Consider the following 19,050-nt stretch of genomic DNA (forward strand, 5'->3'; position numbering starts at 1 on the left):
AAAGGGGAGGCCATTTAAGACTGAGGTAAGGAAAAAAAAAAACAGAGAGTTGTGAATTTGTGGAATTCCCTGCCAGAGGGCAGTGGAGGCCAAATCACTGGATGGATTTAAGAGAGAGTTAGATAGAGCTCTAGGAGCTAGTGGAATCAAGGGATATGGGGAGAAGGCAGGCACGGGTTATTGATTGGGGAAGATCAGCCATGATCACAATGAATGGCGGTGCTGGCTCGAAGGGCCTCCTCCTGCACCTATTTTCCTTGTTTCTATGTTTCTATATCCCATCAGATCTTCATGGATCGTCTGGCTAGCATTGGAGTCTGTGGCACTGTGGATCAGTGGTTTGCCTCCTACATTGCAGGTAGGACACATTTTATACAGATTCAGAATTACAGGTCAGAAAATTCCAGTTCACCACGGAGTCCCACAGGGTTCAGTGTTGGGGCCGTTCCTGTTCATGATCTACCTCCTCCCTCTTGGCAACATTTTTCTGCACCATGGTATTCATTTTCATTGTCATGCTGATGCTACACAACTTTATGTGTCCGCTAAGCACACTTCTCCTCAAAGATCCGACAGCAAGCATGATAGACCACTCCTTCTAAATGCAATGGGCTGACGTCTAGTATGCAACGGAGCGGAACGTGGGCCTTTTTTTCATCCATTTCAGTAACCCAACCCGCAGTGTAATCAGCGTTGGGGGGGGGGAAAGAGGGGGAACAGTTTGTGTTAAAAAATTATAATTCTGAAAATGAGAAGATCTTTCCCAAATAACTTTTATTTTTGCGAGGAGGTTACCGTAACCGTTTTCTGTCTCCGCACTAGTATCCTATGAGATCTTTGGTGCGGAGACTAAGCCGGTTACGTAAATGGGGCCGAAAATTACCCAAGAATCTGCCCATGACCGTACTACGTCTTTTTCGTCAAGTGATCTACCCTGCTTGCTATAGGATCTTTGCTTCTACTGTCCCCTCCAGTACTCTCACTGCCTGTCTCCATGAGATACAGATATGGATGACAAACAAGTACCTCAAGCATAACAGTAGTAAAACTGAGCTACTCCTCTAAATCTACACTCTCAACAACCATTATCTGTTCACTCCCCATCGCTGAAGCCATCATACCAGTCTCCACACAGGTTAAGAGCCTTGGTGTTATCTTGGGCAGTACCCTTCTTTCTCCAGTCATATAAACAATGTCTCCTGGTTTGCCTTATACTATCTACAAAACATCTCCAGGCTACGCCCTGCTTCAACACAACACTCCATGAAAGTTCTAGTCAATGCTTTGGTCACATCACGCATTGACTACTGTAATTCCATCCGTGCAGGCATCCCCAACAAACTTATTCATCAACTTCAACTCACCCAGAACTCTGCAGCACGGATTATCACACGCTCAAAGTCCACTGTTCATGTCACACTCCTGCTGATTCCCTATCACATCTCTACTGGCTCCCTGTGTCACAAAGGATTAACTATAAAATTGTATTATCAACATTTAAAGCGCTTTATAACCTTTCTCCAGTTTATCTCACAGACTTCCTTCAGACTTATACCCCCTCCTGCTCCCTTCATCAGCAGGTCTACTGGCACTCCCACTCATCAACCTCAGCACAATGGGTGCCAGGGCCTTCTCCCACACTGCACCTAAACTTTGGAATTCACTACCCCTCACATCCGCATACTGGACTCCATGACAGAATTCAAAACTGCTCTTAAAACCCATCTTTTTAAACTAGCTTACTCATTTTAACTGCAACAACTGCATCTTATTTTATATCAATCTTAACTCGTTGTGCTATGCTTTGTTGCTTATTGTATGTTTATTAGTTCAAGTGAGTTTATTGTCATGTGTCCCTGTATAGGACAATGAAATTCTTACTTTGCTTAAGCACACAGAAAATAGTAGGCATTTACTACAAAACAGATAAATGTGTCCATATACCATGATATAAATATATACACACATGAATAAATAAACTGGTAAAGTGCAAATAACAGAAAGTTGTTATTAATAATCAGAGTTTTGTCTGAGCCAGGTTTAATAGCCTGATGGCTGTAGGGAAGTAGCTATTCCTGAACCTGGTTGTTGCAGTCTTCAGGCTCCTGTACCTTCTACCTGAAGGTAGCAGGGAGATGAGTGTGTGGCCAGGATGGTGTGGGTCTTTGATGATACTGCCAGCCTTTTTGAGGCAGCGACTGCGATAAATCCTCTCGATGGAAGGAAGGTCAGAGCCGATGATGAAGTGGGCAGTGTTTACTACTTTTTGTAGTCTTTTCCTCTCCAGGGCGCTCAAATTGCTGAACCAAGCCACAATCCAACCGGTCAGCGTGCTCTCTATTGTGCACCTATAGAAGTTAGAGAGCGGAAGCCTCCATTGTGTCCGGAAACGTGGCCGTCGGGCAGGACTTCAGGTCAGAATGAAGCGCAGGGGCCTTTGGTCCCCTCTCCCTACTATCCTACTGGCCTTGAAAACAAAGTGGAGGACTTAAGGGCAAGACTGCTTTATCAAAGGGAGCTGAGGGAATGCTCTGTGTTCCGTTTCACAGAGACATGGCTCACCCCCAGCTCCCCAGACTCAGCGATCCAGCCTGAAGGGTTCTCCAAGATTTCTGAGAAGACACCCAGCAACTGGTGATGTCCATGAATCGCTGACTTCAAGCAGTCATTGCATGCAGAGGATATGCAACAAAATACTAAACATGACTACTTTCATTTATATGACATTGCTGTGTCCCGAACATTATGGTGCCCTGAAATGGGGGAACTGTGTATAAACACTGCTGTAATTTCTACATGGTGAAACCAAAATGTATAAAAATGGCCTTCATTAAAATGTGGCAATATGCACGTTAACCACATGCGATTTTTTTTTTTCTATTACAATTGTGGAGTACAGAGGCAAATAAATAAATGATGGGTCTTTGTCCCAAACATTGTGGAGGGCACTGTAACTGCATTAAATGATTCCTATACTTTTGTTTATTTTAAGATACATGCGGCACAATACAAACATCTCACACTTCAAACACTATGGAGGGCACTGTATCTGTCCAAATGCCTTTCAAAAAAAAAATCATAATTATATCTGCTTCTGCAGCTTTCTTTGGCAGCTCAGTGCGCAAACGGGCTACCTCTCTGGGTGAATGTTCCCATTGAGGTCCCTCTCAAATCTAAGATAGCCATAAAATGCTGGAGTAACTTAGCGGGACGTGCAGCATGTCAGGAGAGAATGAATGGGTGACGTTTCGGGTCGAGGCCCTTCTTCAGCCCTTGACCCATCTTTCCCTCTCGCCTCAAGTCCATGCCCTCTTGTTTTAGAATCTTCTACGCTGGGCAAAGACTGAGCGTTCACTTTATCCATGGCCCACATGATCTTCTGCAACTCAAAAAGGTCACCCCTCAGCCTCCTACGCTCCAAAGACAATAGGGCCCAGCCTATCAAACCTCACCCTTAAATCAAGCTCGCAAACCCAGATAATCACTAACATTAGGACTGAAAGCCCACTCCTATCCAAGGACACGGAGTCAGCCTCACTCCCCCATCCCAGAGACAGACGCCAGCAGTGGGCCAGTATTTTGCTCTTGGTCCCTGTATAGGTTCCCTCCCATCTACTGGGACAGTCATTGAGTGGAATGATGGTGTAGGTAGAGTCTCACTCGCCTCCCCGGAGGCAGTTTTTGATATGGGGGCCTCACCCTCACCTCAGTCCACCCCCCTACTCCCTACACCCAGCCCATTCTCCCTCGCTCCCTCCTTTCCCCTCACCTTCCCTCTCCATACCCACTCCCAGAACCCCCTCCCCCCTTATCCCCTCCATTCACCGCTAACCCCTCCCCTGTTCCCTCCCTGTTCTCCCCTCTCCACCAATACTCTCATTCACTCTCTAATCCTCACTCAGATTCACTTCCTACCTCAGTCTCCTATTCCCTCGCTCACCCTCTCCCCAGACTCACTTTTCCTCTCTCCCTCCCCTCCCTCCTCTCTCCCTCCCTCCATGCCTCCTCCTCTCTCCCACCTCCCCCCCCCTTTCCACATTCTCCTCCACCCTCCCTCCTTCACTCTCCTCTCTCACCACCCTCCTCCTTCACCCCCCCTCCTCCGCCCATTCTCCTCCACCCCCCTCCTCCCTCCCTCCTCCCTCCTCCCCTTCCTCCACTCTGTCCATCCCTCACTCCTTCCCCCCCCTCTCCTCTCCCTCCTCCCCTCTCCCTAACTCACCAACTCCTCCTCCTCCTCCCCCTCCCCTACCTCTCCTTCCTCTTCTCCCCTACCTTCACCCCCTCCCTTCCCTCCTCTCCCCCCTCTTCTCCCCCTCCTCTCTCCCTCCTCTCTCCCTCCCCTCCTCACTCACCGTCCGGCTCCGCCGCCGCCGCTCTGTCCCTCAGGCCGCACTAAAGATCTTCTCCGCTATAAGATCTTTGGGCCGCACCACAACACCATACGTCATGACGTGACGTGCTTGCCGTTTCGTGACGCAACACGTCGCCACCGTCACCGCCCTCCCCTGAGTGACGGCCCGCTCCTCCATTCAGCGCCGCTGTTGCCGCAAGCGGGGGGCGGGATCTCGCGGGGTCACAGAGAGCCCGTGACGTCACAGAGAGCCCCGACAGCAGCGACATCGGCTGGCGGGATGTCAGTGATGCACCTGCCCCTCCTGTGCAAAGATCTTAGAGGATCTTTGCTGTAGACATCTACAGCTCATCATCCTTTTTGGCCACGCCTTAAAAAAATGTTTTATTATATTTACGTACTGTCAAGAACTTAAGAATGAACATAGGGTCTCGACATGCTTGTCTAAAAGTCACACATGATTCCTCTTCAGTTTCTCCACAGGGACTCTGGCGCAACATGACTATTGTTTGTTGTCCGGGGGACGGCAGTGGGGGACGGACCCGCTGCCTGAGGCGGACCACGGGGACAGAGACAGAGACACACACACACACGCACCACGTGACGGGGGTCGGCCGACCGACCGGCCGTTCGGCAGCAGCGGCGGCGGCGCGGGGTGAAAGGGCGGCGGCGACGGCGGGTCGTGGAGGCCGTGGACGCTGACACCGACACCGGCCCCGGCCCGGGCCCGCGGGGAGAAGCGCGATGGCGGACAACGAGGACCAGACGGTGAGGGGTCCGGGACAGGAGATTCTGAATGGATCCCTTCCCCCCCCCCCACAGGTCTCCCTGACTTCACCCTCCCCTCACCCTCTCCCCTCCTTCTCCTACCCCTCTCCCCTCCCCCCTCCTCCTCCTCTCCCCTCCTCCCCCTCCTCCTTCCTCCCATTTCTTCCTCTTCCCTCTCTGTCAGTGGTCATCACTCTCCCCCTCCCTCCTCCTCTCCACCCCCCTCCTGCCCTCTCGCCCTTCTCCTTCCGCCCTCTCCCCCCCCTTCTCCTCCTTCCTCTCCCCCTTTCTCCTCCTCTCTCCTTTCCTATTCCTCCCCTTTTCGCCTCCCCCTCCTCCTCCTCTCTCCCCCCCCCCTTTCCCTCTCCCCTCGTCCCCCTCCTCTCCTCCTCCTCTCTCCCCCCCTCTCCTCCTCTCCCCCCTCCTATCTCTTCTCTTCTCTCTTCCCTTCTCTCTCTCCTCTCTCTCCCCCTCTTCCTCCTCCTCTCTTCTCCCCCCCCTCCCTCCTCTCCCGCCCCCTCTCTTCCCTCTTCTCTCCTCTCTTCCCTTTCTATCTCCTTCTGCTCTCTCCCCTTCCCCCTCCTCTCTCTCTCTCCTTCCCTTCTCCCCCCCCCTCCTCCCTCCCCCTCTCTCTCCCCCCCCCCCCCTCCTCCCTTCTCCTCATTCCCTCTCCTCCTCTCCTCCCCTCTCTCTTCCTCTCTCCTCCTATTTATTCCCTTTTCCTCTTCTTTCTCCTCTCTTCCCTTCTCCTTCTCCCCCTTCTCCCCTCTCTCTCCTCCTCTCCCTCCCTCTCCTCCCCCCTTTCTCCCTGAAGTCTCTCCCCCCTCCCCCTCTCCCCTCTCTTCCCCCCCTTCTTCGCTCTCTCTCTCCTCTCTCTCTCCTCTCCCCCTCCCCTCTCCTCCTCTCTCCCTCCCTTCCCTCTTCTCCCCCTCCCTCTCCCGTCTCTCTCCTCCTCCTCTCTCCCTTGTCCCTCTCTCTCTCTCCTCTCTCCTCCCTTCCTCTCTCTCTCTCTCTCTCCTCCTCTCTCTTTCCCTCCTCTCCCCCCCCTTCTCTCCCCCCCCCTTCTCCCCCCCCCCCCTCCCCCCCCCCCCCCCCCCCCCCCCCCTCCCTCCCCTCTTTCTCTTTCTCCTCCTCTCCTCTCTCTCTCTTCTCCCCTCCTCTCCTCCAATCCCCCTCCCTCTCTCCTCCTCTCCCTCCTTCCTCCTCCTCTCTCTTCCCCCCCTCTCCTCTCCTCCTCCTCCCCCCCCCCCCCTTCTCTCTCCCTCTTCCCCCCTCTCCTCCCTCTCCCCTCTCCTCTCCCTCTCTCCTCTCCGTCTCTCTCCTCTCTTCTCCCCTCCTCTCTCGCCCCCCCTCTTCCTCCCCTCTCCTCTCCCTCCCTCCCTCTCCTCTCTCTCTCTTCCCTTCTCTCCTCTCTCTCCCTCTCCTCTCCTCTCCTCCTCTTCCCCCCTCCCCTCCTTTCCTCTCCCCCTCTCTCCTCTCCCTCCCCTCTCCTCTCTCCTCTCCTCCTCCCCTCCCCTTCCCCCTCCTTCTCCTCTCCTCACTCTCTCCCCTCCTTTCCTCTCTCCTCCCTCCCTCCCTCTCCCCTCCTCTCCTCTCCTCCCCTCCTCCTCCCTCCCCCCCCCCCTCCCTCTGCTCCTCTCCCCCCCTTCTCTCTCCTCTCCTCCATCTCCCCCTCCTCTTCTCCTCCCCCCTTCTCCCTCCCCTCCCTCCCCTCTTCCTCCCGTTCTCTCTCTTCCTCCTCCTCCTCTCCCCCCCCCCCTCCCCTTTCCTCTTCCCCCTCTCCCCCTCCTCCCCCCTCCCCTCCCTCCTCCTCCCCTCCTCCCCCCCCCTCCCTCCAATCCTCTTCTCTCCTCTCCTCTCCTCTTCTCCCCCTCTCTCCTTCCTCCTGCCTCCTCCCCCTGTCCCCCCCCTCCTCCTCCTTCCTCCTATTCTCTCCTCCTCTCCCCTCTCCCCCCCTCTCCCCTCCCCCTTCCTCTCCCTCCGTTCCCCTCTCCCCCCTCTTCTTCCCTCTCTCCTCCCCCTCCCTCCTCCTCTCCCCTCCTGTCCCCCCTTCTCTCTCTCCCCCCTCCCCCCCCTCTCCTCCCTCCCCCCTCCCTCTCCTCTCTCCTCTTCCCCCCCTCCTCTCTCCCTCCTCCTCCTCCCTTCGCCTCTATTCTCCCTCTCTCCTCTCTCCCCCTCCCCTCTCTTCCTCTCCTTCCCTTCCCCTCCCCTCTCCTTCTCCCCCTCTCTTCCCCCTTCCCTCCTCTCTACCTCCCTTCTCTCCCCTCCTCTCCCCCATCTCCCCCTCTCCTCTCCTCCCCCTCTTTCCTCCCCTCTTCCCCTTCCCTTCCCTTCTTCTCCTCCTCTCCCCTCCCTCTCCCCCTCCTCTTCCTCCTCCCCTTTCTCGCCCCTTCTCCTCCTCCTCTCCTCTCCCTTCCTCTCCTCCCCCCCTTCCTCCTCCTCTCTCCCCTCTTCCCCTCTTCTCCTTCCCTCCTCCTTCCCCTCCTTCCTCCCCCTCCTCTTCCTCCCCCCTCCTCTTCCCCTCCCCTCCTTGGGCCCCTCCTCCCTCCTCTTCTCCTCTCCCGCCCCCCTTCCCCTCCTCTCTTCCCTCCCCTCTCCCTCTCTCTATCCTCCCTCTCTCGCCCCCTTCCCTCTCCCCCCCCTCCTCTCTCCCCTCCTCCTCCTCCTCTCCTTCCCTCCCCTCCTCTCTCTCTCCCCTCCTTCTCCTCCCTCTCCTCCCCCTTCTCCCTCTCCCCCTCTCTCTCCCCCTCCCCTCCCCTTCTCCTCCCCCTCTCCTCTCCCCTCCCCTCCACCCCTCCCCCCTCCTCTCCCCTCTCCTATCTTCTCCTCCCTTCTCCTCTCCACTCTCACCTCCCTACTCCTCTCCTCTCCTCTCCCCTCTCCTCCCCTTCCTCCCCACTCTCACTTCCCTTCTCCTCTCCTCCCCCCTCTCCTCTTCCGTCCCTCTCCTCCTCCCCCCCCCTCCTCCCCTTTCTTCCCCCTCTCTTCTCCTCCCCTCTCCCCCCTCTCTCCTCCTCCTCCTCTCTCCCCGCTTCTCCTCCTCTTCTCCCCCCCTTCCCCCCTCTCCCCCCCTTCTCCTCCCCTCTCTCCTCCCCCCTCTCTCCTTCTCTCCCCCTTCCCTTTCCTCCTCCCTCCCCTCCCCTCCTCCTCTCCCCTCCTTCCTCCCTCTCTCTTCCCCCCCTCCTCCTCCCTCCCTCTCCGCCCCTCTTCCCCTTCCTCCCGTCTCCTTCTCTCTTTCCTCCCTCCTCCTCCGCTCCCCCCCCTTCTCCTCTTTCCCCCTCCCCTCCTCCCCTCCCCCCTTCTCCTCTCCTCCCCCTCTCTCCTCCTCCTCCCCCCTCTCCCTCCTCCTCCTCCCCTTCCCTCTTTCCCCGCTCCCTTCTCTTCATTTTCCTCCCCCCTCCTCCTCTGCCCCCTCCTTCTCCTCCTCTTCCCCCCTTCTCCTCTTTCTCCTCCCTCGCCTCCTCCTCCTTCCCCCCTTCTCTCCTCCCTCCCCCCTCTCTCCCCTTCCTCTTCCTCTCTTATCCCCCCTCTTTCCAGTCTCCCCTCCCTTCTCCTCCCTCCCTGTTCCTCCCTCCTCCTCTCTCCCCTTCCCCCCCTCCCCTTCTCCCCTCTCCCTCTCGCTCCTCTCCTCCTTCTCTCCCCCCCCCCTCTCTCCTCCTTCCTCTTCTCCTCCCCCTCCCCCTCTTCTCCCTCTCCTCCTCCTCTCCTCCTCTCTCCCTCTCTCCTCTCCTCTCCTTCCTCCTCTCTCCCTCTCCTCCTCCCCCTCTCCTCCCCTCCTTCTTCCCCCTGGGCCCCCCCTCCTTCTCCTCTCCTCTCCTCCTCCCTTCTCCTTCTCCTCTCCTTCCTATCTTCCCTGCCCTCCCCTCCTCCTTCCCCTTCCCCCCTCTCTCCTCTCCTCCCTCTCCTCCTCCTCCTCCTTCGTCCTCCTCCTCCTCTCCTCTCCTCCTCCTCTCCCCCCCCTCTCTCCTCCCTTCTCCTCTCCTCTCCTCCTCCCTCCCTTCTCCTCCTCCTTCTCCCCCTTGTCCTCTCCTCCCTCCTTCTCTCCTCCCCTCCTCCTCTCCCCCCCCCTCTCCCTCCTCTTCTCCCCCCTCTCCCCTCCCCCCCCTCTCCTCTCCTCTCTTCCTCCTCCCCTCTCCTCTTCCCCCCCCTTTCCTCCTCCCCCCCCTTCCCCCCTCCCCTCTCCCCCCCCCTCCCTCTCCTTCCTCCCTCTCCCCCCCTCTCCTCCCCTCTCTCTCTCCTTATCCGTCCCTCCCCCGAGACTCCCCCCTCCCCCTCCCCCCCTCTCTTCCCCCACCCCGCTTCTTCCTCCCATCCCCTCTCTCCCCTCTCCCCCCCCTTCCCCCCCCCCCCCCTTCCTCTCTGCCCTCTGTCCCCCCCTGCACCTTAACCTCTATGACTTGATAATGTTTTCACTAATTTAGTTAATTTATCCTAACAAATTAATTTTTCTTGGAATCTGTTATGATTATCATTCTAGTGGTTGGGTCAAAAACAGTAGACAATAGACGCAGGAGTAGGCCATTCGGCCCTTTGAGCCAGCACCGCCATTCAATGTGATCATGGCTGATACCCCGTTCCTGCCTTGTCCCCATATCCCCTCTCCGCTAAAACCTTTTTAAACATGGTGCACGTTGACTAGTATGATTCATAAATAATGTGGCACTACCACATTTGCAAGACCAGTGTTTCCATAAATAGATGGAAGCAAGCGGTTGCAATTTAAAAAAAAACCTTATTTACCTGGAAGGGAGCTTAAATACATTTCAAACTTCATTCAAATAATCTAATTCACTAAGGTAAAGATTTCACTGTTAAAGAAATGTTTATTATCCTTAATATTGTAGTATCTGGATGCGAAAAAAAAGACAAAGTGCTTGAGTAACTCAGCCGGTCAGGCAACATCTCTGTAGAACTTGGATAGGTGATATTTTGGGTCGGGACCACCAGCAACCTGAAACATCACCTATCCACGTTCTCCAGAGATGCTGCCTGACCCGCTGAATTACTCCAGCACTCTGTGAAATGTCACCTACCCATGTTCTCCAGAGATGCTGCCTGACCCACTGAATTTGTGTCTTTTTTTTTAAACGATCATCTGCAGTTCCTTTTGTAACTAGATGCGTTACTTTCAGATGGAGCTCGAAGTTCTGCGCTCCATTTATGAAGGAGACGAATGTTTTAAAGAACTTAGTCCAACATCTTTTCAATATCGGGTGAGTACAGAATGGTGTTTGGTACAAATGTCTCATCTAGTCCCGCTTGCCTGCGTTTGGCCCATATCCCTGTAACCCTATCCTATCCATGTACCTGTTCAGGTGTTGGGACATAATTCATTAGAGATCATCTTCTTCTTCTTCTTGCGCGTGGCATGCATAGCCTAAAGTAGTAGGACAACTTGTTCTATTTGATCTTATTTGATTGTGCACGCCGGGTTGATTGCATTCGTTGAAACAGGGCGTTTCACGTGAAAGTTGCAATCTCCCACCCCATTAGAGATCATAAAACATAGGGACAGAATTTGGCCCATCAAGTCTGCTTCATCCTTGAAGGGTCTCGAACCGATACGTCACCTATTCTTTTTCTCCAGAGATGCTACCTGACCTGTTGCGTTACTCTAGCACTCTGAAACGTCACGTATCCATGTTCTCCAGAGATGCTGCCTGACCCGCTGAGTTACTCCAGCTTTACAAATGAAGGATACAAATCAAGTGCAGTATCTGAACAAAATGGTGACATTTATTATGTAATAAATAACTAGGTGGTTGTTTAGTGGAGTATCCAACACATTTAAAATGTTGACTCAAAGAACTACAGATGTTGCTTTATACCAAAGATAGACATACACACTGCTGGAATAGTGAAAGGCCTGGATTGAGAGTGGATGTGGAGAGGATGTTTCCACTAGTTTGCTACGCAGACGATACAAACCTCTTATCTCCCCCTGAAGCCCAAAAACCAATCAAATGTGCTTAACCTTATCCGCTGCCTCGAGGATATAAAGTGTTGGATGGCCCAGAACCTCCTCCAATTAAACGAGAATAAATCTGAGGTCATCCTTCTCGGCCCCTCGGACTCAATCAAAATGATAGCAGGCATCCTTGGAAGCCTTACCCCATTACTCAAACCTCACGTCAAAAACCTTGGCGTGATATTTGACTCGACATTGAAATGTGACAAACAAGTCAAGACAAACTAAAGAAGTCTTCAGGTCTGAGGATGGGTCCCGACCCAATATGTTACCTATCCTTTTCTTCCGGAGATGCTGCCTGCCCTGCTGAATTGCTCCATCAAATTGTCAATCTTCTGCATATAAAATGTTGTTTAGTCATGCCTTGCCTTCACTTCATTGCTAATGTTAAATGTAGCTTTTCTATTTTGTTTTGTTATGTTTTAGATAGGTGACCATGACGACCCTAAGGCCTTCCTACTTGAAATATCATGGCCTGAAATGTACCCGGAACTGCCCCCAAAAATATCGCTGAATGCCTTCTTCAACAATGGCATGTAAGAGTTCTAGTCTGATTTCACACAGAATGCTGAACAACTTTCTTCATCTCATTTCGGTTTTATAAGGATTATTGAGGCCTTTGAATTGTCAAAATTGTCATAATTACAAACTGATTACGTGCTCTTAATTTAATTCTATTCTGTTATGAAATGTACATGTATAGGCAAAACAATGATCATTCTAGAAAGATCTTTTTTAGTTGCCCTTGGGCTGCACAGTGGTGCAGATGGTAGAGCTGCTCCCTCACAACGCCAGAGACCCAGATTCAATTGTGACTTTGGGTGCTGTCTGTGTGGAGTTTGTGTGTTCTGGTTGACGCTGTACTGGAGTAACTCATAAGGTCATAAGTGATAGGAGTGGAATTAAGCCATTTGGCCCATCAAGTCTACTCCACCATTCAATCATGGCTCATCTATCTCTCCCTCCCAACCCTATTCTCCTGCCTTCTCCACATAACCCCTAACACTGTACTAATCCATAATCTATCTATCTCTGCCTTAAAAATATCCACTGATAACTCAGCGGGTCAGACGAGCATCTCTGGAGAATGTGGATAGGTAATTCTTCGAGTCAGGACCCTTCTTCAGAATAATCTCTGGCCTTTCCTCCAGCCATTTGCCTAATAAACACCCCCCACCTCCTTCACCTGTGTCCACTTATCATGCTTTGTCTTACCACTCTTGGTCAGGCTTTCTTCCCCCCCCCCCCACACACACACGCACACACACACACACGCACACACGCCCGCACACACACACACGCACACACACACAGACACACACCCCCACACACACACACACACCCCCCCCCCCCCAAAAGAAATGTAAAAGTAATAAAAAAAAAAAAAAAAAAAAAAAAAAAAAAAAAAAAAAAAAATAAAGAAAAAAAAAAAAAAAAAACAAAAAAAAAAACAAAAAAAAATAAAAAAAAAAAAAAAAAAAAAACAAAAAAAAAAAAAAAAATCAGAATAAATAAAAAAATAAAACAAAAAAAAAAAAACCCCCCCCCTTCTTCAATCTTTCCCCCCCCCTCCAGCCCCCCCCCCCCCCCCCCCCCCCCCCCGCCTGGCCCCCAATGAAAAAACCAACCTCCCCCATCCATGTTCTCCAGAGATGCTGCCTGACCGCTGAGTACTCCAGCCCTCTGTGAAACGTCACCTATCCATGTTCTCCAGAGATGTTGCCTGACCTGCTGAGTTACTCCAGCACTCTGTGAAACGTCACCTATCCATGTTCTCCAGAGATGCTGACTGACCCACTAAGTTACTCCAGCATGTTGCCCTTTTCCCCCCAAGTTTAATAAAGCCTTACTTTATGAACATTTTTACTGACAAACATTACGCTTCACGCTTTGAATATAATTTACAAGGGTTGCAAACTTCCAAATAGTTTTATAAATAACTGGCACAATCTATTGAATCAGTTTCAGTTGAGTTTATTGTCACGTGTACCAAGGTACAGTGAAAAGCTTTTGTTGCATTCTAACCAGTCAGCAGAAAGACAGTACATGATTACGTTATCAAGTAAAAAGTATTGTTAATCGCGTTATCAAGTAAAAGTCACAACATGAATTGGAATCGTGTTTGATTATTCAATATGGGAGACAATTGGATTACATGTTTGCTTTGTGTGCTCCTCAGTGCCACGTTAGTGAAGCAAAATATAATAGCCATGCTGCAGGAGCAGGTTGAAGCAAACCTCGGGACTGCCATGATGTACACGCTATTTGAATGGGCTAAAGACAACCAGCAACAACTCATGGAAAACCACCGGCCAGTAGTCAACACAATGGTACGTCAACGTAAAACAGCGCAATAAAATTAAAGCAAGTCACACTTAATTACTGGAGATGTGATGAACTGCAGTTGATGGTTTTCAAAAAAAGATGCAATAGGGTTAGGCAGCATCTCTGGAGAACGTGGATAGGTGATGTTTCACAGAATGCTGGAGTAACTCAGCAGGTCAGGCAGCATCTCTGGAGAACATGGATAAATGACGTTTCACAGAGTGCTGGAGTAACTCAGTGGGTCAGGCAGCATCCCTGGAGAACATGGATAGGTGACGTCTCACAGAGTGCTGGAGTAACTCAGCGGGTCAGGTAGCATCTGTGGAGAACATGGATAAATGACGTTTCACAGAGTGCTGGAGTAACTCAGCGGGTCAGGCAGCATCCCTGGAGAACGTGGATAGGCGATGTTTCACAGTGCTGGAGTAACTCAGTGGGTCAGGCAGCATTCCTCATCTTTTTAAAGGTACGTCCTTTTATTTTGAGGCTGTGGCCTCTGGTACGAGACTCTCCCATGAGTGGAAACATCTGTAATTGCACCATAAAACTTCAAGTCCAGATGTTTCTCGGACTCCACACTCCCACCCGAGGCAGTGACTTCTGTTTGTCCGGCAAAATGGATAATACGGCAAGGCTCTGGAACCAAGGGTGGTAGAAAATCAGTGGTGGATCTGCAGAAACATTGACATTTAATGTGATTTCTCAAATACGATCGGGTTTTGAATTGTGTTCTTGTCCTTTGGTGGTAGGTTATTATTAAATCTGGTGTTATTGTGCAAGTCATCAAACTTACATTTAAAAGTGGGTTTCATAATGTTCGGAAGTCCCCTCAGACTTCTCGATCTAAAACAGTTGGCTACAGAAAACAGATATAGAAACTACAGAAAATGGACTTGTTCCAAGGAGGTTTATAGCATCTGTTTTTTAATGGTATTGGTATTTTTTTTAAGGGTATTAGGCAGCATAGGAGCAGCGCAAGGCTGCGCACTTTCCCCTCTCCTCTACTCTCTCTACACCAACGATTGCATCTCCACAGCCACCTCTGTCAAGCTTCTCAGGTTTGCAGACGACACAACCATGATTGGTCTGATCCGGGATGTAGAATCATCTGCCTATAGACAGGAAGTGACACAGCTGGCGTCCTGGCGCCATCACAACAACCTCAATGCTCTTAAGACAGTGGAATTGATAGTAGACTTTAGGAGAGCTCTCACCCCACTCACCATCAACAACACCACAGTCACATCTGTGGAGTCTTTTAAGTTCCTGGGAACCATCATCTCCATGGACCTTAAATGGGCTACCATCGACTCCACAAGGCACAACAGAGGATGTACTTCCTACGGCAACTGAGGAAGCACAATCTGCCACAGGCAATGATGGTCCAATTCTACACGGCCATTGTAGAGCCTGTTCTCACCGTCTCCATCATGGTCTGGTTTGGCTCAGCCACCAAGCACGACATCCGGAGGCTGCAGCGAATCGTCCGATCAGCTGAGAAGGTTGTTGGCTGCAACCTTCCTGCCATTAGGAACTGTACACTGCAAGGGCCAGGAAGCGAGCGGGCAAGATCATCTCTGACCCCTCTCACCCTGGCCACAAACTCTTTGAATCACTTCCCTCTGGAAGGCGACTCCAGACTGTCAAAGCTGCCGCAGCCAGACATAAAAACAGATTTTTTCCACAAGTAGTTGCTCTACTCAATAACCAAAAATCTGCAGCCTCCTTTTTAATTCACATGTTTTATCAATAATGCTTTATTATTAAATTTTAACGTTTTACGTTTCTTTCCCAACTGTCACAGTATGTCATGTTGTCACTTGTGGGCGGAGCACCAAGGCAAATTCCTTGTATGTGAATACTTGGCCAATAAACTTATTCATTCATTCATTCATTCATTCATTCATAAACTTATACATTCAAATGGAACCCCCTGCTTCATTCCCCTGGCCTTCTTTATTAGATTATTGTCACTTGTTTCGAGATAGATGAGAGGTCTGGACTAGTTTGTGATAGTTTAGTTTATTGTCACGTGTGCCGAGGTACAGTGAAAAGCTTTTGTTGCGTGCTATCCAGCCAGCGGAAAGACAATTCATGATTACAATTAAACCATTCACAGTGTACAGATACATGATATGGGGAATAACGTTTAGTGCAAAGTAAAGCCAGTAAAGTCCAAGGTTCTCATTTGAAGCAGTTGGTTGGTCAGGACAGCTCTCTAGCTGGTGAGAGAATGGTTCAGTTGCCCGATAACAGCTGGGAAGAAATTGTCTCTGAATCTGGAGGTTTGCGTTTTCACAATTCTATCCCTCTTGCCTGATGTAAGAGGGGGTGACCCGGGGTGCGACTGGTTCTTGATTATGCTGCTGGCCTCGCCGAGGCAGCGTGAGATGTAGATGAAGACAACTGGGGAAATCTCTGGAATCTTTTGAGAAACACAAAAACAAACATGTTATGTTCAATCACATGTTTCTGAACATGCACAACTGCCTTGCTTTTAGCAAAGAGGAACTATTTCTGCAGTGACTTCTCAGAGGGGTTAAATATATTAGTATAATAATGTTACATGTGTAATAAAAATATATTTTCTCCACAGACTACGTCAACGAATGAAGATTCTGTTCCTTCAAATATTCCATCGTCCAAGAAGAAAGAGAAAAAAGAACAACTAACAAAGTCTCAAAAGAAAAAGTTGGCTGATAAGACAGGTTTGAATTTTGCTATGAAGTATTAAAATGTTATGTGATGGCAATGAAGCTTGGTTTGTGCACTGTCACTTTTTGCTGCTTCTGCAATTGATGTGTTGTGTGGGTTTGCTCTGGGTTTTCCAGTTTCCACCGGATGATCAGCCATGATCACATTGAATGGCCTACTGCACCTTTTGTCTATTGTCGCCCACATCCCGAAGGGCGCACTGTTTACTGGCCCCCAGTGGATGCAAATGTGGGATGACCTGGAATGGGCGGGCGATCGATGGTCAGTGTGGACTCAGTGGGCTGAGGGCCCTCTTTCCATGCTTCTCTTCAACTAAACTAAAGTAAAACTTAAACAAAGTAACATTGTAGTTTTAGTTCCTTGTGTGGATCGAGCATGAATACTCCAAGGAGAATAAATAACTCAATTTTACCCACTCCATCCACAGACCTATAACCAACCGCCTTGCCCACAGTCATAGAGACATACAGAACGGAAACAGGCCCTCCAGCCTACCTAGACCAAGATGCCCCTGAGCTAGTCCCGTTTGGCCCATATCCCTGCAAACCTATCCTAAAAATATACCTGTCCAAATCTGTTTTAAATATAGGTTAGACACAAAATATTCGGCCCATCAAGTCTACTCCACCATTCGATCGTGGCTGATCCATCTTTCCCTCCCAACCCCCCTCTCCTGCCTTCTCCCCGTATCCCCTGACCCATACTAATCAAGAATCTGTCAATCTCTGCCTTTAAAATGCCCAACGATGTCCTCTACAGCTGTTTGTCACAATAGCATATATTTTTTTAATTGTTCTTGACGTTGCCGCAAGGATCGCGACTATTCCAGCACCAGGGTATTATTTATTAATCTATTTATTCAGACCGCTATGAATCAAGACCACATCCATTTTACGTTCATAAGTTATAGGAGTAGAATTAGGACATTCGGCTCTTTGAGTCTACTCCGCCATTCAATCATGCCTAATCTCTGCCTCCAAATCCCATTTTCCTACCTACTCCCCATAACTCTTGACAACCGTTCTAATCAAGAATCTATCTATCTCTGATAGATAGATATGCCATTTATTGTCACTATACATGTACAGTATAGTGACAATAAATGGCATATCTATCTATCAGAGATAGATAGATTCTTGATTAGAACGGTTGTCAAGAGTTATGGGGAGTAGGTAGGAAAATGGGATTTGGAGGCAGAGATTAGGCATGATTGAATGGCGGAGTAGACTCAAAGAGCCGAATGTCCTAATTCTACTCCTATAACTTATGAACGTTACAAATCTGCCTTACAAATATCCACTGACTTGGCCTCCACATCCCTCTGTGGCAATGAGTTCCACAGATTAACCACCCACTGACTAAAGAAGTTCCTCCTCGCCTTTCTAAAAGAGCGCCCTTTAATTCTGAGGCTATGACCTCTAGTCCTGGACTCTCCCACCAGTGGACACATCCTCTCCACATCCACTCTATCTGCGCCTTTCACTATTCAGTAAGCTTTCAATGAGGTCCCCTCTCAACCTTCGAAACTCCGGCGAATAAAGGCCCAGTGCTGTCAAACGCTCATCATACGTTAACCCACTCATCCCTGGAGTTTTAATAGCTGAAGGGAGACATTGTGGGCCGAAGGGCCTGTTTCTGTGCTGTTCCCCGTCATGTAGCCTGCGTGATCTTTGCTGACGCCTCCGTAGAAATATCAATAGTTGAGAAAACAGGCAGAGCGACATCGGTTCTAAGGGAGGGAGGATGGAGGAGAGTTTTGTCAAAGAAGCAAATGCTGGTGCTTTGATCTTGTGGTGAGAATAACTTTGCGTTCTGTCTGACCAGATCACCAGGGGGAGCTGCCGCGAGGCTGGAATTGGGTGGATGTCGTGAAGGTACAGCATGGACTTTATATTTTTAAGCATTATACTGTGACTATTTTCACATGTGATCATAGAATGAGGTGTAAGCCTTCAACTAAAAGATGTATTAAATGTTATTCCCTTCACCCTGCATCTGTCCACTGTGGATGACTTGATTGTAATCGTGTATAGTCTTATCGCTGAAAGGTTAGCGCGGGACAAATAAACTTCATACTGTACTTCTGTGCACGTGGTGATAACACTAAACAAATGTACAGATTTTTTTAATGTTGGGGTGGCACAGTAGCGCAACAGGTAGAGCCGTTGCCACGCAGCACCAGATACCCACGTTCGATCCTGCCCATGGGTGCTGTCTACGTAGTTTGCATGTCTTCCATGTCACCACGAGCGTGTCCTCCGGGTGCTTCGTTTTCCGGAAATATGTTTCCGGAAGGAGGAAACGTGTTCCCGATGTTGGGGGGGGGGGGGGGAGCCCAGAACCAGGGGCCAAAGTTTAAGAATAAGGGGTAAGCCATTTAGAACGGAGACGAGGAAACTCTTTTTCACCCAGAGAGTTGTGAGTCTGTGGAATTCTCTGCCTCAGGGCGGTGGAGGCTGGTTCTCTGGATACTTTCAAGAGAGAGCTAGATAGGGCTCTTAAAAATAGCGGGGTCAGGGGATATGGGGAGAAGGCAGGAACGGGGCACTGATTGGGGATGATCAACCATGATCACATTGAATGGAGGTGCTGGCTCAAATGGCCTACTCCTGCACCTATTGTCTATTGCTTCCCACAGCCTAAAGACGTGCGGGCTTGTATTTTAATTGCCCTCTGTCAATTGTCCCCCAGTGTGTGGGGAGTGGGGAAGAAAGTGGGATGACATAGAACTAGTGGGAATGGGTGACCAATGGTCGGCTCGGACAAGATGAGCCGAAGGGCCTGTTTCCATGCTGTATCCCTAAACTAAACTAAACATGATGAATAATAAAGGAAACATTCTTGCACTAAAATGGCAGACTTTACGAATTGCAAATTAATTTCGAACATTCGAAAGACTAATACACTTTTCCACTTTCTC

The 19,050-nt window shown here is 50.3% G+C and overlaps 2 protein-coding genes across 3 annotated transcripts in view; one reads left to right on the plus strand and one right to left on the minus strand.

The window, feature by feature from the left end:
• trappc11 (trafficking protein particle complex subunit 11) overlaps positions 1-4,483 on the minus strand; it is a 71,236-nt gene extending 66,753 nt beyond the window's left edge. For both annotated transcript variants that reach the window (XM_055632048.1, XM_055632047.1), the window contains exon 1: positions 4,356-4,483. The gene's annotated coding sequence lies outside the window, so the exon portion shown is untranslated. The remainder of the gene's footprint in view (positions 1-4,355) is intronic.
• A 435-nt stretch (positions 4,484-4,918) lies between these two features.
• On the plus strand, positions 4,919-18,208 carry rwdd (RWD domain containing 4). Its single transcript, XM_055632049.1, has 6 exons — positions 4,919-5,122; positions 10,255-10,335; positions 11,517-11,626; positions 13,270-13,420; positions 16,012-16,123; positions 17,955-18,208. The coding sequence occupies exons 1-6, from the start codon at positions 5,099-5,101 to the stop codon at positions 18,140-18,142; spliced, it is 666 nt and encodes a 221-aa protein (XP_055488024.1). The 5' UTR covers positions 4,919-5,098; the 3' UTR covers positions 18,143-18,208.
• Positions 18,209-19,050: the final 842 nt, after the last annotated feature.

This window comes from Leucoraja erinacea, chromosome 3 (genome assembly GCF_028641065.1).
Source record: "Leucoraja erinacea ecotype New England chromosome 3, Leri_hhj_1, whole genome shotgun sequence".
NCBI lineage: Eukaryota > Metazoa > Chordata > Chondrichthyes > Rajiformes > Rajidae > Leucoraja > Leucoraja erinaceus.

Coding starts and splice junctions, on each gene's coding strand:
- rwdd (XM_055632049.1), top strand. CDS start 5,099: ATGGCGGACAACGAGGACCAGACG. Junction 5,123..10,254: donor CGGACAACGAGGACCAGACG/GTGAGGGGTCCG, acceptor CGTTACTTTCAG/ATGGAGCTCGAAGTTCTGCG. Junction 16,124..17,954: donor AAAGTTGGCTGATAAGACAG/GTTTGAATTTTG, acceptor CTGTCTGACCAG/ATCACCAGGGGGAGCTGCCG.